Genomic DNA, 21,910 nt, shown 5'->3' on the forward strand with positions numbered 1-21,910 from the left:
GCTTGAGGACTGAGAAAGCACAGATCTTTCAAGGGCAAAAGTCTCTGCTGTTGACACTCAGGGACACATTTCAGTTTTCAGAGGAGTGACTTTGCGGGACGGGGGACAGGTTTGCCAGGAGGATCTGAGCTGCTAGGGATGGGTTGGGGCTCTTCCATGATGGAGAATCGGCTTGACAGACCTAGGACTTTAAACTTACAATCTGGGCACATCCCCTCACTGGACTCCCCCATTTTCCTTTTGAGACAACATCTCACTCTGACCCAGGCTGGCTTTGAAATTTCTATTCTGCCTCAGTCTCACAAGGGCTGGGCTTATAGTATGTGCCTGTCTGGAGGCCTGGGGGTGATAGTGGTACTGGGTATCAAACCCAAGGCTTCCTGCATTCAAGGCAACCATTATAACATTGAGTTACATGTCAGCCCTTTTTATTTGAGATAGTGTCTCTCTTAGGGTAGTTTCTAATGCCTGGCTTCTCCTGGCCTCTATCATCCTTAGCTGCTATCACAGGCCTGTTCCACCAGGAGCGGCTGGATTTGCATTTAGTCTTACAACTATGAAGCCCACTTCACTCTCATTGTATTAATGGGAATGTAGTCGGTACTTATAACAGTTATGTTTAAATGTCACACTTGAAAATGGAGGCATTACAGGTGTGTGTGTGTGTGTGTGTGTGTGTGTGTGTGTGTAAAACACTTGAAAGTTCTGAGGCAGGTCCGGGAACTGATAGGGGACAACTCAATTTCCTTACATTGATTTATATGAGTATACGAGGGAGAAAGATGACTTTACTTTTTAGACTGCCTCGTGAAGCTCAGGCTGACCTTGAGTTCCTGACCCTCTTGCCTCAAATCTCTCATATGCTAGGATTACTGGTGTGTGCTGTCACACCTGCCTGAGTTTTGGTAGCGTAGGCTACAAAGTGAGATATTGTCTCAAAAGGAAGAAAAATGTGCTTAGATTTTAAGTTTAAATTTCTAGGCCAATTTCCCACCATGGAGAAGCCACATCTTCACTGCCAGCGGCCCAAATTCTTCTGGCTTCCCTATGAAACCCTAGAATCTTGGGCATGCTAGGCCAGGACAGCTCCATGCTATATATCCTCAAACCTGAAAGATTTGGAATATAGTGAAAAATCTCCAGATTGGGAATGGAGAGATGGCTTGGAGGTTAAGAATGATTGCTGCTATTGCACAGGACTGACGTTCAGTTCTCAGCACCCAGTCAAGCAACTCAAAAGCCCCTGTAATTCCAGGTCCAGAGGATCCACTGGCTTCTGGGTGTATCCGCTAACACATGGCATACACAGACACTTCAGATAAAAATATAAATAAATTGAGTCTTTTTGTTGTTGTTTTTCTCTGTCTTACCATGTAGCACTGGCTCTGGAATCCACCAGGCTGGTCTCAAACACACTGCGAGCCACTTGCTGGCCTCTGCCTCTGGTGCTGGGGCTAAAAAGTGTGCGCAACCACAACATAAGAGCAAATATGTATTATATATATATATATCAATAACGTCTTTCCAAAAGAAGAAAAAGGAAACTATCTTTAAATCCCTGAAAAGAACCTCGCATAAGCTCAGGGATCCTGAGAATGGAGCACTACCCGGCCAACCCCGTGCCCCTGCTTGTCGCTGAGTGCTGGAGTCAGGCGCATGCGCAGTCGCGCACGGAACCCAGGCGCGCCGGAACCCTGTGAGCAGATCCAGGCCCTGGCGGAGGCGGTCCGACTGCGAACTCTTCCGACACCAGGGACATGAGGCTGTGGCCGCAGGCATGGGGTGCCGTCCAGGGCGCTTGGCGCGAGTGCTTCCCTCTGCAAGGTCACGATGTAGCACGCTGGTTCCCCGGCCACATGGCCAAGGGTGAGGCCAGCGTGGGTTGCAGGCGGCACGGGCGCCGGTCCTGGCGGTCCCTTGGTTCGCCTTCCTGGCATCGGGTTGGAGAGCTGTTTTGTGCTTGATACTTTTGAGACGCACTGAGTGGTCCCTTGAAGTCACATGCAAGCTGATGTCTGAGTTTATAGGTCACAACTTGGCCCCAGGCAGCCGTAGACGTAGTGCGGCCCTAGGCTGCTGGTTGCTGTGGTCTTGACTGCCGCAGCCATGCGAGGTTATAGTTTGTGGCAGAAAGGCGCTGGGAGTGTGAGTGGACAGGTGGCAGTTGCGGTGCGGAGCCTCAGTGTTCTGTGCGGTGAGGGTATTAAGTCCGCACAGTATCAGGAACTTCCTGATCAAGACCATCTTGTGTGAAATGTTCCTCCCAGAACCATCCGGGGCACCGTGGAGGCTCAGAATGCTGCCTCCTTTATCCCTGTGTGCACTGATGGTTCTCAGATGTATTCCCCTAGGAGAACTTAAATTTGCCCCCTTTGGCTGTTTCCTTAGTGCCCCTCTATTTTCTAGGACTAAAGAAGATGCAGAGCAGTCTGAAGTCGGTGGATTGTGTTATCGAGGTTCATGACGCCCGGATATCCTTTTACACTGTAGAGGGGAGCACCTCTGCTTGACTGTAAAGGCAGCAGCAGGATGCTTTCCTGGTTCCTCTCCATCTCCTTCAGACAGTTTAGTCTGTTCTGCCTCTGGTCCATCATTATGTCTACAGCTGCGACAGCTTCTTTTGTAATTACTGGGACATAAAACAGTGTTTTTCAATTCTCATTACACATTAGAGTTCCCTGGAGGCTTTTACATCAATAGCTAGGGCCCTTTTAGATCAGAATCTCCCGCGTGGGGTCTAGGCTGGTGTTTTTATTTTTAGGCTCCCATCTGATAATCTTTTTTTTTTTTTTTTTCCCCCGAGACAGGGTTTCTCTGTATAGCCCTGTCTGTCCTGGAACTCACTCTGTAGACCAGGCTGACCTCGAACTCAGAAATCCGCCTGCCTCTGCCTCCCAAATGCTGGGATTAAAGGCGTGCGCCACTACGCCCTGCTCATCTGATATCTTATTTGTCTCAGCCTCTTGTTTACTTTGATATTTTTAGGGGTAAATTACGAAACCCGAGATGAAATGATCCTACTAACCTGTCCTTTCCTCTTGTCCTTAATTGAATAATTGGCAAGTTACAATTATGTCTACTGGCATGTGCTTCTCAGACTGTTTTGTTGCATTTAAGCTGTGTTTGGTTTCTGTTGGCATGTTAGTTCTTCATCCTGCTTACTTAGCCTTAGAAGAGCGTGGGGCTGCCAGACCACCAGGCCCCTGGAACAGCAGCTGGTGGTGGGTGTGGGGACCTGCTGCCACTGGTGGGAGTCTCTGGAAATAGTCATGGAGAATAGGAACTATTTCAGCCTTCAGAGAACTTCAGGAACTTTAGCAATAATACATCTGGTGTATTTGTTTTAGGCTATACATGTCTACTCATCTAATATCACCTGCTGCCAGATGTGACCACCACCACCACCACCACCACCAACAACAACCACCATTGACATAGGGTCCAACACTGTAGTCTTGACTGGCCTGAAGCTCACTATGTAGACCAGGATGACCTGGAACTCACATAGATCTGTGTGCAAGGAGTAAAGTTGTGTCCACCATTCCTCCCAATATTTGATTATTTAAAAAGTAAAACATTGTTATTTTTCAGCATGTATGATGAGAGAACTGTCCTCCTTCAGTCTCTGGAACACTTAACTGAATCTAGGATGTGGCAGAAGGTCTGTGCTAGGTAGCTGTAGCATTTTAGGAGAGGAGCCTGGAGACTTGGGCTTGGGAATGGATTGGTCAGCTGTGAAAGAGGGACTATCTAGATGGAGGTAGCAGCTTAACTGGGTGCCAGATGGGACAGGCAGAGGCCTTAGGACCCTTGTACTAGATCCTACTTGGAGGGCTGAAGGGGCAGAAGCCCCATTCTGCCTATGTCACACGGTGCAGTCCCACATCAGTCTGGGATAGCTGAGGATAGCTGTGGGCAGCAGCATCTCCAGTGAGGATGGGTGGTGCTTGAGGTTATCTGGGTAGGAATTCACAGGAGTCACTTGTTTCTTAAATGTTCGGGCCATTTCACTTTCAATTTAAATTCCTTGGGATCCAAACAGTGGCTTCTCTTTGAACTTTGGTTTTATTCTTTCCACCATCTGCTTGGGAAGTTAGGTGACAGTCTCTTCCCTGAATCACACCCTTCACAAACTGCAACATGAGGAGGGTTGGCCTCCCAAGTCTGGGGGCAGGAAGATGGGTTGCATGGTTGCACTTGCTCTGAGATGGGCTTCTTCTTTCTTTGTAGCTCCTGGTGGACTAACCACTGGTAAAGCTCTGTAGGGATTATGCCTTAACACCATCAGCACATCCCATTTTCAGGTCGAAACCCTCTGTTCCAAGAGCTGCTTGGTCTGAAGCCGCATCTGCTTGTGCTCAACAAAATGGACTTGGCAGATCTTACAGAGCAGCAGGTGAGCTCCTTCTCACAGATGCCAGCAGCAGAATGACAGAGCCACAGACACAGAGGAGTTCTGTTATGCCCCTGGGTAGGCTGCAACTTAAAACAACTTCTGGCTTTGATGGAGACGTCTGGCCTGGCTTTTTAGCAACAGCTGATTCCCTCAGTATGAAAGTATCACCCAAATGCCCAAGATGGGCACACCTCCTGTGGGAAGTGGGTTGGTGTGCTGTGGGAACTCTGGGGACTACTACAGCCACTTTGTAGCCTCAGCCTTTCTGATGGATGCTCTGCCCACCATGTCCCATGTAGGCACATGTGACCACTGAAGCAAAGGGGGCTGATTACCTTTTACTTAGCTCTAACTAATTGGGAGATTCACAAGGCTAATGTATGTAGCCCTGGTCACCGATGGTGTAGCCCGGAGTTCATTTGTGGTAGCTGCAGTGTCCCTAGTTGACTATGTACCCAGCCTGATCTGAGGTTTTCTGCTACTAGTTGCTTTCTGCACACTTGTGTTCCAGAAACTGGAAGGGCTGGGTATGGGACTGGGATGTGAAAAGCCCAAAGTAACCCAACAGTGTCTAGCACAGTGGTTCTCAACTTCCCAATGCTGTGACCCTTTAATACAGTTTTGTTGATATTTCATAACTGTAATTTTGCTACTGTTATGAGTTGTGAATATCTGTGTTTTGTGACCATCTTAGGCAGCACCTGGGAAAGGGTCGTTCGAACCTCAAAGGGGTCGAGATTCACAGGTTGAGAACCAATGCTCTAAATTCAGGCAGAATTGGGTCACAGGGCAGTGTATTTTCTACACGGCCTGCAAGTAAAAAGTGACAGCAGGAAATGGTATTTGAAGTCTTGACTTTACTTTTTATCACTGTGCTGTCAAATTCTTTGGAAAGGGGGATGACAGGGCCTTGAATTCAAGCCAGATTTTAGAAAGTTGTTAGCTTGTTAGAGACACAGAAATTTTTCCTTTACTGGAGAGCTGCAGCTCTTAGGAAAAGGTCAGGAAGCTCTCCAGGGCGGTTGCCAGGGCAACACCTTCCTCCAGGCTTAGATCGACAGCTCCGCTTGTCTGTCGCCCGAGCATCTCGGTGTTGCATCGTCTGTTTGTTTGTTTGCTTTTATCGTTAAGTGCCTTCCCCTGGTTTTTATTAGTTGAGATTCGAGCTGGTCAGGGATTGCTTCATTGTGTCAAAGCACGACTTTACAGACTGGTGTACACTGCCCTCTACTGGGCAGGCAAAGAAGGTGAGAGGAGTACCAGGCTTTTGAAGGCCCTTAGACTCCACCCCCACGGTCTGTACTAGAGGGACGTTTGAGTACATTTTCTCGGAGAACGGAGATCAGTCTCTGTCATGGCTAGTACCGATTCTATTTCCCTCCGAGATTGATTTATTTATTTATTTATTTATTTATTTATTTATTTATTTAGTGTATGAGTGTTTTCCATGTTTATATGTATGTATGTAGGTGCAATATACATGTGTGCCGGGTGCTCGCAGGGGCCAGAAGAGGGTGTTGGATCCCCTGGAACTGGAATTGTGATTTGTATGAGTGCTGGGAACCAAACTTGCAAGAACATGAAAGTGCTCTTAACCTTTCAGCCCCCGACCCTCCCCCACCAGACAAGTATCTTAATTGTATTATATGTGACAAATAACACAAAATATATAAAACTGACAGCATTAATGAATTACTATTTGCTTATTTAAGCATTTAATATGCTTTGTGGTTAGTAATGACCAAACACAATCATGACTTTCAACGCATATTGATAGATGTGAATATAAACTATGTATACTGATTATACTGAATATGCCAGCTCTAATGTTCTCTTGGCACTACTTATTTTCTATAACCAGATTGAGCTCAATACCATCTCAGTCTACAGTAAAGTCCCATGCTGGATGTCATGGTACATGCTTTTTTTTTTTTTTTTTTTTTGCTAAAACGTGGGCAGAGGCAGGCAGATCTCTATGAGATCCAGGACAGCTTGGTCTACATAGTGAATTCCAGGCCAGCCAAGGCTACATAGTGAAAGCCTGTTTCAGTTTCCCCTCCTCTTCCCAAGGGAGTCTTATATGATAGAGCACATGAAAGTGATGGATTCCTCAGAGAAGCCAGCACCTGTGAGCTTGGTGCTGAAGAGGCTGAAGTGACCTGGTTCAGTCCACTTTATCCCCAGAAGCACTGAGGTCCCCATGAGCAGGCCATGCCCCCTGGTGTTCACCCTGGCAGATCCTGAGGCACACATACAGCACAGCTAGGTCTGCCCTAGGGCTCTTCCCTCCTGCTCTGCTCTCTCCTCAGAGCCCTTTCCTCAGCCCTTTCCTTTTGCTTGCTGGCATCCACTTCTTGTTGCTGGGCTCCTAGAGTTTGAGCTCATGCAGAGCAGATGCAGAGCACCTGCAGTGCCCTTTCAAGCTTAGAGCCTTACTTAACTTTTTATCTGTTTTTGAGACAGGGTCTCACTCTGTAAGACTTGCTGGCCTGGAACATGTGTCGGGACAGGGGTGACGTCAACTCATAGAGATCCACCTGTGTCTGCCTTCTGAGTGCTGGGATTAAAGGCAGGTGCCACCTGGCCAATCAGATTACTTTTTAAAAAACATGCTTTTTTTTTTTTTACATTTAGTATTCATTTACTTGTGCGTGCGTGTGTGTGCGCGTGCGTGTGTGTGTGTGTGTGTGTGTGTGTGTGTGTGTGTGTGCCATGAGGTCAGAGGACAACTTGGAGGTGTCAGTTCTTTCCTTCTACTCTCTAGGCCTGGGCATTGAACTCAGGTTGTCAGGCTTAGCATCAAGCGCCTTTACCAGCCATCTCACTGGCCCCAAGCTCAGAACCTCGAGTTTTATATACCACACCATATGTGTATGTGTGTGTAAATAATATATATATGTATATATATATATATATATACACATGTGTATATATATATGTGTATATGTTTGAATGTTTACTTGCTGTTGCTTGTTAATCTTTGTTTTTATTTTTTTGTAAATGGGTTTTTTGCCTGCTTCTGTGTTTATGCACCACACTTATGCAGTGCCTGTGGAGGCCAGAAGAAGGCATTGAATGCCCTGGGACTGGAGTTATAGATTATTGTTAGCTGCCAGGAGGGTACTGGGAATCAAACTGGCCCTCTGGAAGAGTAGCCGGTGCTTTTAACTGCTGAGCCATCTCTCCTGCCCTGATCTCCTGACACCCCCCCCAACTCTCTCTCACACACACACATTTTAATTTTTAATTTATTTTAGACAGGGTCTTTCTGTGTAGTACTGGGATTAAAGGCATATACCACCACATCTGACTGTCATACCATTCATATTTAATTTAGTATTTAAATTTAATTTAGTATTTAAAATAGAAATGTATCTTTCAGAAAATTGTCCAGCGCTTAGAAGAAAAAGGCCTGAACAACGTTCTTTTCACGAACTGTGTGAAAGATGAAAACGTCAAGCAGGTAAGCCTCTGTGCATGTTAGTTGCTAAACAGTCGGGATGAGATCCTGGAATTGGCTTCAGCTGCCCAGGGATGCAGGATCTGCGGGGCAGGATGCTGCCTGTTTCCTCTGTGTGTGCTCACAGTCTGAGTGAGTGTTGAGGGAATCTGCTGGGGTTCTAAGTAATGAGAGCCTCTTGCAGAACCCGGTAGCTTATTTTCCCATTTGCTTTGATGGATCCCCATGAGTTGATGTGTGGAATGTCTGGTAGGTAGTTATAGTTGCTGTAGAAGAGCCCTCCTGAGGTAGCCACACTCCTGTGTTGTGTGTGTGTGTTGGGTTGGGAGTGGGTGGATGGATTCCAATTAGCTGACTGTTGGACAGTTGGATACCCATGATCGGGATGAGTAATGAGGTGTGTGTGAGGTCTCTACCCTCCTAAGCGAGGGGTCAGTATAAGGACAGGCTCTCTGACCCTGTTATTTTTTAAGTGGGTTGATGAGGGATGTATGACCAAAAGATGTGGCCTGTTTGTTGCAGATTGTCCCAAAAGTCATGGAACTGATCAGGTGCAGCTACCGCTACCATCGAGCCGAGGTTGGTTGGGTGCAGAGCTGGGGGTGGGTATGTGGAGTTACCCAGTCCCTTCCTACCTGCCGTTCTGAGCCTTCTTTAATACAGAAGACTGGGCTGTGTCCCAGCCAGGACCCAGCCTTTGTTTTTACTGTTCTTTAGTGGGAAATGCTGGTCTTCGTGTTGATGTCCCTTTCCCCTGGGCTGTGGTTTTATAACCTGGGTTGGATAAAGTTGAAACTCCTCTGCTTCCACAGAACCCAGAATACTGCATCATGGTGGTCGGCGTCCCCAATGTAGGCAAATCCTCCCTCATCAACTCCCTGAGGCGGCAGCACCTCAGGACAGGTAGGCAATCTCTGCTGTGCTGACTTCCACTCCTAGAGAGCACTGTGGAAGAGTGAGGTCAGCCCTATGTTGCTTTGTGGCGTTCCTTCCATATCTCATGGCCTGCTCTGTTTGCTAAAAGGACAGTTTATGGTCTGATGGTGAACAGCCCTTGGCTACACAGTGTGCACTTATGTGCTTTCACATGCTCTTGGTAGTGTATGTATTTTAGACTTTGGGATACATTTATATTGCCTTCATTTTTTTTGTACTAATAGTATAGTCTTTATTAAATTTTTTCTTTTTTCTTTCTTTTTTTTTTTTTTTTTTTTTTTTTAACAAAGCCAGATATGGTAGCACATGCCTTTAACCCAGCTCTTGGGAGGCAGAGACAGAGAGGCAGAGAGGCAGAGACCCTGTCTGCAAAATACAATACAAGGCTACAACAACAAAGCCCATTTATAGTGTAAAGGCCAAGAGCTCTAAATCATGTTGTAGCACTTTAGAAAGGAGCTGTTGGGGAATTAATTGCAGAGCTGTCATGGTCATTTAATTTTTAAGCGTCATTTCCTTTAAGTGCTCGTCTTCTCTGTTTAGAGGCATTAAGTGTGTTTATAGGGTTGTGTCAGCATCCCTACTATCCCCATTTTAAACCACCTGAGACCGGAGCTCTAAGCACAGCATCCTGTTCTCTGCCCCAGTACCTGGCAGCCCTGTTCTATCTCAGTCCAACTGTGTCAATAGAGTGCGGGGCTGGCTTGTCTCAGTAGAATGTTCTGGGTTTGGTTATGTTGGGATTTTATCAGCAGTTCCTTCCTCCTTAGGTCCAAGTTATTCTGCTGTCTACTCTGTCCTTATCCCTCTGGTCATCTATGATGGACACTTTTATCCTTTTATTTCTGTGGTGGTTTGACAGTGAATAGTTAGCTTCCTAGGGGTACACAGGCTAGGTCCACGCCAGGCAACCACAGTGTTGGATCAAGGATGGTGCTGGCCTGCCTGTGTGGGTAGTGCTGTAGAGTAGGGGAGTCCAGGAGAGGCTTTGAGGTGGAGGAGTAGCTCTGGTATGACCTTGGCATTAGGGTGGGAAGTGAGCTGCACTGGGAAGTGAGCTCTGGGCATTTGCCAGTCCTTGGCCACTGTGCCTAGCTCTTGAAAACCCTTGCCATGTGTTCTTTGAGACTGAGGAAGGAACAAATTATAATTTGACAAACTTACGAGGTCTGGGTTTCCAATCTGCTCGTGGGATATGTTAGTGAAATACCTTTCATTCCTTGTTCCATTGCTGTATGCACAGATTTGATGGACATTTTGTGTCTTTTCAGGAAAAGCTGCCAGAGTGGGAGGTGAGCCAGGAATCACAAGAGCTGTGACATCCAGAATCCAGGTGGGGTCCCTGGTAGCTGAGGCCAGAGTTCTGTCCAGAGCTTTTCAGGCTCTGCTGAGTCTGGCTCCAGTGAGCACAGCGTTGGCTGTGCTCTGACTGCCATCCTTTCCCTCCCTTCATGTTCCCACCAGTGCTGCTGCCCCTGTGGAAATCCATCAGAAAGGCAGCCTTCTTCCCAGAGCCACACTTATGCATTCCCTTTTATTCTCATGGACCTTGGACTTGTAGTTCTTCAAATTAAGCAGAAATTATACCCTATGGGGATTCTATACCTCAGTGCAAAAGCCAACCTATGTGGTGGGTTTATCCGGAAGCCTGCCTCAGAGTCTCAGGCAATGATTTGGCTGTTGGGCACAGGCTGCCTGACTTGACCCACCTTCTGCTGCACAGGTATGTGAGCGTCCACTGATGTTCTTGCTGGATACTCCTGGGGTGCTGGCTCCTCGGATTGAAAGTGTGGAGACAGGCCTGAAGCTGGCCCTGTGTGGTAAGCCTCTGCCCCACTGCTGACCTTGACTTTCCCCTCGGTAGAAGGACTTGTTACTCCCTCTACCCTTCCTGATACCAGATGCTTTGCACAGTTTTGAAAGGGCGACTAGCTCCCAGCACGCATTTGCTGGCTGCCATTCTGCCCTGCAGTAGGGATAGACAGAGAGGCCGTGCTGAACAACCAAGCCACATGCCGTAGAGGAAGAGGCAACACTGTGAGCTGACCTGCTGCGAGCCTCCTTGGCTTGAGGCCTTCTGCCTTCAACTGGGAGGCATTCAGGCTTGGTGGGGCATAGATGCCTACTGTACCATGGGCTTCCATTAGCTGCGTGTCTTGCAGGAACTGTGTTGGACCACCTTGTTGGGGAAGAGACCATGGCCGATTATCTCCTTTACACCCTCAACAGGCATGGGCTCTTTGGGTGAGTGGCAGTGTCTATGGGGGGGGGGGCTGTAGCTCCCTGCTTGCTCATGCTGTCTAGGTATGGTTTTAGAAATATGTCATTAAGGTATTATATAATTTATATATTATTACAAGTGTGTGATTTGATAAGTTTTGATATGTGACCACATCATATTGTCACCCAAGGCAGCAGACATTCTGCTGGGTGTGGTGGTCCATGTCCCAGATCCTAGTACGTGTGATACTGAGAGAGGGGGATCATAAGCCTGAGACTGGCTGGGCTGCAAATGTAGCACAGCCCTTGTTCACTTTGTCGCTTCCCTAAGCCCCTGTGGGTGAGTGGAGAAGATGAGAATTCTGTCAGTGACGTTGTACAGGATACCTCCCCACCCCCAACTTCCCCTCCTGGGCAGCACCGGTGTCCCGAGCCTCCCAGGCTCTGCATTCCTTTTGATGGCTCAGCTAGTTGTCTATCACCCAGACATCTATCTGCACTTGGTTTATCTGTTCACCCTGGCGGACGTGGGGTGTGTGTAGTCTTTGGCTGCTATAAACCAAGCTTCTGGAGACGTTCGTGTGGGTTTCTCCTTGTCTTGGGTAGAATGCAGGAGAAGGTCGGAGCCACTGGGTAATGGTGAGCTTTAGCTTCCTACAGGATGCTGAGCTGTTCTCCAGAGCATTGACCCGTGCCATGCACTGCTTAGCAGAGAACAGGGCTCCACACTCTCCCGCATCCTCTTTACACTTGTGGCTCATCTTTTATACTTTTGGGTTTAATTATTTTATTTAATGTTTATGAAGTTTGCTTGCCTGCCTGCATGTTTTTACAGCATATGCATGCAGCGCCTGTAGAGGAGGGCATCACATGTCCTAGACCTGGCATTATAGACCGTTGTGAGCAGTCATGGGGATGCTGAGAGTCTTACCCAGGCAAGAGCCTCCAAGCCATGTCTCAGCCCTGGCCAGTCTTAACTTTAGCCTCACAGTCTGCAGGGTTTGGTGCATATTCCTACTAGTGTGATGCTGGGCATCTTTTCCTGTATCCATGGGGCCATCAATGTATCTTCTCTGGGAAAATGTCTGTTAAATATTTTTCTCATTTAAAAATTTTAAGGCTGGGCGGTGGTGGCGCACGCCTTTAATCCCAGCACTCGGGAGGCAGAGGCAGGCGGATTTCTGAGTTCGAGGCCAGTCTGCTCTACAAAGTGAGTTCCAGGACAGCCAGGGCTATACAGAGAAACCCTGTCTCAAAAAAAAAAAAAAAAAAAACCCAAAAATTTTTATTTTGGGGCTGGAGTGATGACTCAGCAGTTAAGAGCATGGACTGCTCTTCCAGAGGTTCTGAGTTCAATTCCCAGTAACCACATGGTGGCTCACAAGTATCTGTAATGGGATCTGATGCCCGCTTCTAGCGTGTCTGCAGAGAGTGACACTGTATTCAGATACATTAAATAAATACATCTTTTTTAAAAAGTGAAATAAAAATTTTATTTTATGTGTATGGGTATTTTACCTGCTGTCCATGGAGGCCAGAAAAGGGTGTCCAGTCCCCTGAAACTGGTATTATAGCCATCATGTGGGCACTGGGAATTGAACCCAATTTCTCTGGAAGCACAGTAAGTACTCTTAACCATTGAGCCATCTCTCCAGACCACCATCCCTTTTTGTTTTTGTTTTTTGAGACAGGGTCTCTCCACATGGCCCAGGCTGTTCACAAAGATCTGTCTGCCTCTGCCTCCTGCATTTGAGATTAAAGGCATGCACCACCATATTCGGCCTCCTCTCTGTCTCTCTGTCTCTGTCTCTGTCTCTTGATGCTGGGGATTGAACCTGGGACAGAAGATAGTAAGTATATGTTCCATTGCTGAGCTGCCTCTCAACCCATTTTCTTATCTTTAAGTTGCACCGTGAGGGATAAGGTCTATACAAAGTTTTTCAGGAGTCTAGGCCTTGCCTTTTCTTCTGTTAACACTATATTCTTAGGTTTGGAAGTCTGACTTAGTAAGAATATACTTCATAATGGCGCTGCTTCATACCTAGAACGATGCCTAGCCTGAGGCCATAGAGGTTTGTTTTCTTCCTGGAGAGTGGCAGCTTAGGCGTCACGTTTAGGTGTATGACCGCCTCTGCCATGTATGAACACATGCATAGTGTATGGCGCAACTATGAAGTTCTTAGTTTTGCACATGGATGACTGGCTATCCAGAAAATTTTGTTGAAGACTTTTCCTCACTAAATTGTCCTTCTGCCTTTGTTGGGAATCTATTTTGTCTGTCAGTCTGTCTGTGGACACTTCTGTCCTGTACTGTCTTGGTAGGGATTGGTCACTTTTGACTGGATGTCAGGCATTTGAATTTTACACTGATAGGTGATTAAGTCCTTATGTTTCTGTAAGAATCTGTGAGCCTTGTTCTAGAGCATTAAATTGCCTGGAAGCAATCTGGTCCTCCCAGGAACCCAGGCTCTGGCTCATCTGAGGTGTGGGTGAGTGTGACTCCTTCTCAGGCTCGGAGCCTCACAAGTCTGACCTGAGCTGTGGGCTTCCAGGTATGTGCAGCACTACGCCCTGGCCAACGCCTGTGACCAAATAGAGTGGGTGCTGAAGAATGTGGCTATCAAGCTGAGGAAGACGCGGAAAGTGAAGGTTCTCACAGGCACAGGTGAGTGAGGCTGCACGGTATGGCATGAGGCCCTTACTCTGTCTTCTGTTGGGGACAGGAGTGAGACACAGAAGGAAACTTGTGGACAGGACACTATGGAAATTTCTAGGGTGGAAGGACCTTGTAGTTTAGGCTTCGGAGGGTGATCCTAGCTCTGGACAGTGCTGGGTGAGTATGATGCTTGTGGTCTTTCTGAACATGTCCTGGTCCCTAGATTTCAGGTGGTGGCCCTAGTGGTCTCTCAGAGCCGGGCTGTCTTAGGGGCCCCTTTCTCATCAGATCCTCTGTCCTCAGGTAATGTCAATGTTATCCAGCCTGATTATGCCATGGCAGCCCGAGACTTCCTCCGGACCTTCCGCAGTGGGCTGTTGGGCCAGGTGATGCTGGACCGTGACATTATACCTGCTTGCTGATGACACTAACCCCTGGACTGGCTGGCTGGAGTATGGTCTCCTGCATAGTCCATGTGACTGCAGCTGGAGTGTGGAATGCTTAGGACTGTTCCTCCAGTTCAGAAGCTGTCTGTGCTGGTACCTGAGACTCAGGCCCCAGCTCCAAAGGGCGCTATGTTCTCTTGTCTATCAGAGCCTGGTCAGTCCTGGTTACTACCATGAGACCCCAGGAGTGCTGTGTATGTGGCTTGGTCAGGAGGTTTTCTCCATCTCAAGTAAGAGATGAATGCTATCTCAGAGGAGTCTAAGTTATAATCTGTAATTTAAAATAAAATGGGTTAAAAGGCCCACTTTAAAAAAAAATCTCTCTCTGGCTTCTCTTATTTTACTTTATTTATTTTTGGTCATTTTCAGACAAAGTTTCATCATGTGGCTTGCGTTGGTCATAAACACATTCCTTCTGCCTGAGCCTCTTGAGTGCTGGAATTATACAGGTGTGTGCCATGACAACCGATTAAAAGACTTATTTTCTGATGGTGTTTTCATTGTGCACTTAGTATGGTGAGCCCATAAGTTAAATCTCCTTCTATCAATGAATGCTGAGGATTGCTAGATTAGGGAGCTGGGGTTCCTAAGTCAGATTCTCAAGTGTCTCAAAGTCCTGCAATGAGGGAAAAGCCTGTTACCAGCAGAGGGCTTTATTTTACAATGAACTCTTCACTAATAAAGTGCACAGACACGGACAGGAGGTTTGCAGCAATGAAGTTCAGGAATGTCATCTCCCCTTGTACTTCAGGGCCTGTACCTCAGGAGGCCTTCTGCTGTAGCTCAACTTTGTACAGGCCAGAGGACCACTTTGTACAGGAGGTTTGCAGCAGTGAAGTCCAGGAATGTCATCTCCCCTTGCACTTCAGGGCCTGTACCTCAGGAGGCCTGCTGTAGCTCAACTTTGTACAGGCCAAGAGGATCACTGGAAGGGGCTCACAGTCTAGCCATTGAAACCATGGTGGCTGCAGGGGCAGTGCAGAGGGCATGTACCAGCATGGTTGACCTCCAAATACCTGTAGGCACCTAGAAGATGTTGCTGCCAGCAGCTTGCTGTTTAAAAAGAAAAGGCAAGGGGTTGGTCGATACAGATAGGAAGTGCTGTTGGGCCAGGGGGCTATCCCTGCTCAGGAGTTCTAGTCTCTTCTGTTCAGTATTGACCTGAGCTTTCCATAGTTGCTTAAACCAGTGCTTGAATGCTCAGCAGGCTCTCTGCTTCTTGTGGATGGCTGATAGCAGGGGTAGCCTTCCACTGTTGCCTCTTGCTGTGGCTGCAGTATAAGTCTCTTCTGAGATTCTCCCTCAGCATCTATAGTTCCTGCTAGTGGAGAAGGTATTTAAAGATGTGTGGCTGTGCCAGATGCTAAACACGCTGGAGAAGTCAGATTGGTGAATGTAAAATAATCATTGAAAGGTGATGTGTTCATAATGCCACAATACCCAGAACTAACACATGGTACTCTGTGGTACACAAAGGTCTGGTCCACATAGTTCATCCTCATGGGTGTTGGACAAATTGAAGGGGCTCTGGTGGTTCTCCCTATACCAGACTTGATGCATCAGCACCTGCCTTTGAGGACCCTAGTGAGCTTGGCCCTTAGCTTGCTGGTCTTGGTGGTTTTGAGCTTGGTCTATTAGGGACATAGGAACATCTGGGCTGACTGTGCCTATGAGCACCGGCAGTGAGAATAGAAGTTGCATCCTGCAACCTGTTGGTCAAGAAAATGCTTGGCTAGGGCCCTGCCAATAGCTTTGAAACCTCTACACTAGCCAGAGGTGTGCTGAGCTAGCATATAGCGACTGAGTCCCAAGACCCAACACTCCATGTGGCATAAGATGTGCTCGTGGGCCCCTGGGACAGCGAGAAGCCAGTCTGCTTAAAGGCCGATTCTTGTGAGGGTTATAGCGAACCTCTCTGAGGCCACTCAGCACACCAGCTCTGTCCTCAGGATGTCTGTGGATGGTCAGAGAGCTAGTAGCATTCACCCACGCGCACAACCTGCTGAGGCTGGTTCTTCTGTGCCTGCTAGCTTTGTTCTGGCACAGTGGGCCTGGAGAACTGCTGCCCCTTCCACTGTTCAGTTTGCCAGCTGTCAGTCGTGCCATGCTCTGTCTCACCTCTCCACCCCGCCCCCGTCCAACCGTTTCCAAGGGAGGGGTCTCCCAACATGAAATGCTGCTATCTACTGGAACTGTGGGAATCTTGCAGTTTGGGTTATATACAAAGAAGCCCCCAGCAGGATTGGTATTATATCCAAGTGACCCTCACTCATGACCCTTAAGTTCAAACAGAATGGAATGTTTTTGAAAGTGTATTCAAAACCCCTACCCTCAGTGGATTTTAGGACCAAGTGGCTTCAAGTGGAAAACCCTTCGGACACAAGGTCTCTTAGGCAGTCTGCTGGGAAGAAACATGCTACTTGGCTTTGGTAGCTTTGGTTGTAGGAGGACCACAGTGGGCGTCCTGGCATGGTTATTTTCCTGCTCTGGATGTTTTCTGAGCTATGACATCATTGGGACCTGCTCTGGGCAGGTGGTTAGCACCTGACATTTCTCACACTGCAGTCCAAGTGAATGCTCTCTTCATCAAATATAAGTCCAGAGGGAAGTGGGTTACTCCCTCTGCTTCCATGGGAGGCTCAAGGTCTTTGGGGGCTTTAGTGGCAGAATCAGACGGACCCACCCAAGGATGGCCTCTTCTTGGTGGTCAGCATTGTTCATGTCCTCGTGTCAGGGTGGGCAAGCAGACAGGCATGCCTGCTTGGGCAGCTCTGGAGAGTCAAGGGCAGCCTGCCTCTCTGGTAGTAGAGCTGTTAGTTCCTGCCAGAGTGGAAGACTGGGAAACTGGGATGGGCAAGAGAGTAAACTACATCCACAAATTGCAAGAGGCTTTGTGGGCCCAGAATGGCCAGACTCTTCTCTGGGCTGGGGAATCATAGTTAGCAAAATGAAGTTACCCCCTGGGCAGGAGGCCATTAGGGTGGGCCCTAGGGGCCTTAAGACAGACTAGGAGCTAGACCTGGGATGGAGCTTAGCCTGGTCTAAGGCCGAAGCAGTTCTAGGGCACCAAGGGTGCCGCCCAGAAGCAGACAAATACGTGGGCTGTGCACGGACCCTGAGCCGGAAGTCCAGGCCCAGTAGCTGTAGACTCCTCGGTCGGTCCCGTTGCCTCCCATTGCCCCATTCTCATCGTCCTCCAGGCCTAGCTCTCCAGGCCCCGAGGTCCTCCTCCAGCCAGAGCCGGTGGCAAGGCCCGCAGCCACACCCGCTGCAGCCCCTGCTGCTGCCCCTGCAGCCGCCACGCGCAGAGAGGAGCCGTAGCGGGGCGCCGGCCTTACGCGTACTCTTGATGTCCCGCGTGCACCTCCGCGCGCCCCCCGGGCACTGCCTCGAGCGCCTCCGCGGCCGCCCTTGGCCGAACAGCTGTCACAGAGGAAGGCGGCGGCCAGCAGCAGAGCCCAGCACGTGGCAGCAGTCCAGTTCATCCTATTGGGCAGAATCTGCGAGAAGAGGGTGGAAGGGGCTTCAGCTTCTGTGCAGGGGTGGAGCGTGGTTTAGGACCAGGGCAAGAGGGTATCAGGGCCTGGGAATAGGCTCATCTGGACCTGGGGACACCTACTTCAGCCTCTGGTTTTGTGATAATCCGATAGAGGGCTCCCAGCATCTTGGAGGACAGTGGGCTCAGGGTTGGGAAGGGGTTCTTTAAACTCCAGCACCAGGACTTTGTTTTTGGGTTCCTGCTGTATAACCAGGTGGAGATGGGGTGGTGGGGAAAGGGTTTAGCCACAGGGCGGCCGTTTTACTATTGTGGTAGGGTGGAGATGGGTCCCAGAATGGGGTTTGCAGAGCTCCAGCAGTGGGGCTCAGGCCTTGGGGTGGGGGTGGGGGGCACAAATTCCCCGCTCTGCACACGAGTCTCTGGAAGGGGATGGATTAGTGGATTAGGATTCTAGTTTGGAATGGAGAGCCTTCAATACACCCAGATTATGGTTAGAATGGACAGCCTTGTGACTTTTGCTCTGGCATCTGGATCTCCTGATGCCTTAAGAGATAGAGTCTTTCAGCCAGTGGCTGCGGCTGAACGCACTGGGTGAGGGTGAGGGTGGGGGGGGGGTCAGAATCCAGATCAGCGATTCCTTGCAACGCAAACAACTAGCAATGGGTGAACCGCCCAGCAGGCCCAGACCCTAGGTAATTACGTCCTCTTCCCCGCTCCAGCTCCACCCTTTTTGGGTTTGCCCAGGCCAGTAGCCTGGACAGGTAAACCGATCAGGATGGGTTCTGGCTGGCTGTGGACCAACCATCTCGGTGGCGGCGGCTCCATCCTCCTCAGGTCCTCTCTCCCCTCCCCCCTCCCTCCCAGCATCACTGGGTTCATCCACCTCCCCTACTTACTGGTCACAAGCCTAGGTCGGATGAGCGATTTAGGGGCCGTGACCGGCCAAGCGGAAAGGTGCGGCAGCGAGGACCCTTTTCCTTAGGCAGAGCTCACGACTGGATTTTGCTGAAGCCTCCGCCTGAAGATTAGGGGCGGGCAGCCGCGGAGGCTCAGCCCCGGGAGACGTGAAGGGAGGAGATACTGAAAGCTCAGAAAAGCACAGCCACAGCCCTTCTCGTTGCCCGGCCCCCAACCTCGCTGCATTGCATACAGCATCCTCTCATCCCATCCCCCCACATCTTCCCNCCCCCGCCACAGCCCTGCCCAATCTCTCTTTCCCCTATGTCCACTAGTCCCAGCCCCCAGGATAGACAGTGTGTTTTTGTTCCAGTAGGTCCAGCGTTTTTGTTCATGGCCTCTTCCTCTCCGTTCTCCCTACCTGCCCACCGCATCAATTCTTACGGTTCTTATGAATTATCTACCTCCTCTCCCATTCTTCTGATGGAACCACAGCTCCACTTACTCCTCTTGGCCAGCCATAAGGACCACTGGACTGACTTTCTAGGCACGTAGTGTAGGGCTTCCAACATCCTGCCAGATGGCTCTCCTGGAAGTTTGATGTACAGCCATGAGGATCCCAATAGCACTAGACCTTTGTTGATCTGACCTTCCTGAACCTTTTGAAAATAGGCCCCTGGAGACCCAGCCCCCCTTTATTTCCAAGCTGACTGGTTGCAGTGCCTCCATGCTTTTGTAGGGTAAGTTAACCTCAGCTCCAGACAGCCACAACGTTTTTCATCTGTGCCAGACTTGCTTTCCAAGGCCCAAGATTACAGTTGGAGTGGTCGGGGAGCTTCCCTGTCCTGGCTGAGGCTTGGTATGGAGCCTCATGGGTTGGGGCAAGACCTGGAGAGGAAGGGGGTGGTTACTGTATGGAGCTCTTCTCATTGAAGCCACTGTGCTTTTGAGCTTTCTTTTATTGTGAAGTTGAAAGCACCTTCCTCCCCAGCCAAAGGCTGGTGGATGCCCCCATTTAGTTTAGGCAGGGAGAGCTCCCAGGTGCTCCTTCACTTCCCTGCTTCATGTTAAAATGTGAAGGGCAAACATGGTGTCTTAGACATTCAAGGCCCACTGCAAAACACAAACATAAGGCAAAGGTATAAAAACCTAACCCAAGAGGTTTGAGAACCCAGAGGGAAACTTAAAATAGTAACAAGGTAGAAAAACCTAACCCAAGAGATTTGAGAATCCAGAGGGAAACTTACAACAGTAACACACACACGCACACGCACACACTCACACACACATATACACATTCACACATACACTCTCACACACACTCACACACACACACTCACACATATACTCATACACACACACATACACACTCACATACACACACTCATACACACACACACACACACACACACACACACACTCAGAATGAACAGAGCAGAGCAGACACTATGTTTATAACTAAAAAGAATACAAACAACTAGAAAGGTGTTTTCTGATCAAAACATTTTTGTTCCTGGAAAAAGGAAGAGATGCATTGAGTTACAAAGCCAAGGCCATATCCTGCAAGAGCCAAAGACTGTGAAGGGAAAGGAGATCAATCCAGGCGTTCTAACACCCGAGGGCTGTTCCAAAGAGAGCAGAGGATCAAACACAGTAGAAAACACAAAGGCAGGGTCATTTTCCACTGGGCCAGGCTGCAAGGAGCCCATGGAGGCAAGAATAGCATTTTAGAACTTGATATTTTAATAGACACAGAAGCTCTTAAAATATTAGCAAAAAAATGCCATTGGGGCATTAGGAAGTGTTATTGCAGAGTCAAAATATGCCAACACATGCTCCTGCTTGATGGACTAAGGAAGAAAAATAGCCATAATTGTCTCAGAAGAAGGAGACAAAACATTTGACCCCCCCAACCCCATTCATAGTGATGGGGGGGGGTGCTAGAAAACTAACCTTGGAAGTGAATTATTTACTTGAGATAGTAGTTAGAAACACTTACTACTCAATCATGAGGACCAAAGTTTAGCCCTCAGGATCCACATCAGGCAGCTCACAATCTCCTGTAACTAGCGCTGAGGGATCTAACACCCTTTTCTGGCCTCTATGGGCATTTGTACACATATGTACACATATACACTTGCATGTACACACACACACACACACACACACACACACACACACACACACACACACCTTAAAGAAAGGGGAAGGGGAATGTCCTGATTTCTTTTTTTAAAAGAGGACAAGGTTCTCATCCTTTCAGGGGTCAGTCATATGGAGAGCAATGAAAGATGCTGACCTCTGCTGACCAGCTCTTCTGAGGCCACCTGGGCTCATCATCCGGTAAGAGTGGAAGTTGTGTGGGCTGGGTGCTGTATGTCTTAACTGTGGGACCTTGGTTGTGCTTGCTTACTAACTAGAGCTTCTGTCAGCTGCCCTGCATCCCAGGATAGGGCAGACTACAAACTCTGCACCAGATGGCCCTAGTTTCCTGCATTTTCAGATGCCTGGCTGTGGGGTGGGGAAGCCCCATGGGGATACAGCCTTCTGAACATGTCCCACTCTTCAAGGCCTCCAGTTTCCCACAACTCAGCTCCCTATCTGATGACATAAAGTGCCCCTATTCCTCTGGGTGCTCTTTAGTAGCTTCCCTGATTGACAGCTCCAACCCAGAAGCCACTGCCATTTCTCTCTTTAACTTAAAGTAACTCCCCATCTTGTGGGACTCTGCTTGTGATTCAGCTTTTCCTCTGGAGCTAGACCAGCCCTTCAGAGTGGCACTCTATGTCCAAGCCAACCTTTTTTGGAGTTCTTGGAGATGGGATAATAATGCCAAGGACTTTTGACTGTTAAAGTGGCAGACTCAGTCCCACCCCAGATGGCTTCTCACCACTGCATCATGTTGTATATGCTGTTCAGACCCAGCAGTCCCTAATTTGAGTTAGACTGCAGTTCTGCTCAGCACTGATCAGTGTTAATCGTTTTTGGACTCTCTCTCTCTCTCTCTCTCTCTCTCTCTCTCTCTCTCTCTCTCTCTCCACCCTCCCTACTTGTGCTTCTGGGAGTATTCCCTGTTAGGTTATTTATTCCATGCTGGTGAAAGGATCCAATTTAAACTAGATTAAATTGTATTAAAGGCGGGTTTATTGGGAAACTGCTCTTGGGCAAGTTTACTAGCCCTGGCAATTGAGACCAGAGGAGACACCATGGGGAAGGGTGGTTGGGGGGGGGGAAGAGAAAGAGAAAGGGTATGGTTATAGAGAGGAGAGAGGAGAGAGGAGAGAGGAAAGAGAAGAGAGGAGAGGGGAGAGAAAGGAGAGGGGAGAAGGGAGAGGGGAGAGAAAGGAGAGGAGAGAAGGGAGAGGGGAGAGAAAGGAGAGGGGAGAAGGGATAGGGGAGA

General features: G+C 48.7%; 3 protein-coding genes across 5 annotated transcripts in view; 2 read left to right on the forward strand and 1 right to left on the reverse strand.

Annotated features, from left to right (window-relative positions):
* The first annotated feature begins 1,656 nt into the window (after nucleotides 1-1,656).
* Mtg1 (mitochondrial ribosome associated GTPase 1) lies at nucleotides 1,657-14,602 on the forward strand. Of its 3 annotated transcripts, none has more exons than XM_021167818.1 (11): nucleotides 1,657-1,866; nucleotides 2,407-2,471; nucleotides 4,292-4,396; nucleotides 7,779-7,859; nucleotides 8,379-8,435; nucleotides 8,669-8,759; nucleotides 10,064-10,125; nucleotides 10,516-10,612; nucleotides 10,955-11,036; nucleotides 13,565-13,677; nucleotides 13,972-14,602. In XM_021167818.1, the coding sequence occupies exons 1-11, from the start codon at nucleotides 1,758-1,760 to the stop codon at nucleotides 14,088-14,090; spliced, it is 981 nt and encodes a 326-aa protein (XP_021023477.1). In that variant the 5' UTR covers nucleotides 1,657-1,757; the 3' UTR covers nucleotides 14,091-14,602. The 3 variants fall into 3 exon arrangements, with proteins under 3 accessions (XP_021023477.1, XP_021023479.1, XP_021023478.1); XM_021167820.2 differs by lacking the exon at nucleotides 1,657-1,866 and adding an exon at nucleotides 1,887-2,145 and having other exon boundaries at nucleotides 13,972-14,414; XM_021167819.2 differs by lacking the exon at nucleotides 1,657-1,866 and adding an exon at nucleotides 1,887-2,113 and having other exon boundaries at nucleotides 13,972-14,414.
* Nucleotides 14,453-18,746, reverse strand: Sprn (shadow of prion protein). Its single transcript, XM_021165998.2, has 2 exons — nucleotides 18,510-18,746; nucleotides 14,453-17,614 (listed from the first exon to the last, which is right to left on the reverse strand). The coding sequence occupies exon 2, from the start codon at nucleotides 17,597-17,599 to the stop codon at nucleotides 17,156-17,158; it is 444 nt and encodes a 147-aa protein (XP_021021657.1). The 5' UTR covers nucleotides 17,600-17,614; nucleotides 18,510-18,746; the 3' UTR covers nucleotides 14,453-17,155.
* Nucleotides 18,747-20,725: 1,979 nt separating this feature from the next.
* LOC110298463 (scavenger receptor cysteine-rich domain-containing protein SCART1-like) overlaps nucleotides 20,726-21,910 on the forward strand; it is an 83,324-nt gene continuing 82,139 nt past the window's right edge. The window contains exon 1 of the mRNA XM_021167729.2: nucleotides 20,726-20,853. The gene's annotated coding sequence lies outside the window, so the exon portion shown is untranslated. The remainder of the gene's footprint in view (nucleotides 20,854-21,910) is intronic.

The sequence above is a fragment of the Mus caroli genome, chromosome 7 (assembly GCF_900094665.2).
Source record: "Mus caroli chromosome 7, CAROLI_EIJ_v1.1, whole genome shotgun sequence".
Taxonomy (NCBI): domain Eukaryota; kingdom Metazoa; phylum Chordata; class Mammalia; order Rodentia; family Muridae; genus Mus; species Mus caroli.

What these genes read in the sequence shown, in the direction of transcription:
- Sprn (XM_021165998.2), bottom strand. Translation starts at nt 17,599, where the DNA reads ATGAACTGGACTGCTGCCACGTGCTGGGCTCTGCTGCTGGCCGCCGCC.
- Mtg1 (XM_021167818.1), top strand. Translation starts at nt 1,758, where the DNA reads ATGAGGCTGTGGCCGCAGGCATGGGGTGCCGTCCAGGGCGCTTGGCGC. An exon ending in CAGATCTTACAGAGCAGCAG is followed by an intron (nt 4,397 to 7,778) that starts GTGAGCTCCTTC and finishes TGTATCTTTCAG; the next exon opens with AAAATTGTCCAGCGCTTAGA. An exon ending in GCGGCAGCACCTCAGGACAG is followed by an intron (nt 8,760 to 10,063) that starts GTAGGCAATCTC and finishes GTGTCTTTTCAG; the next exon opens with GAAAAGCTGCCAGAGTGGGA.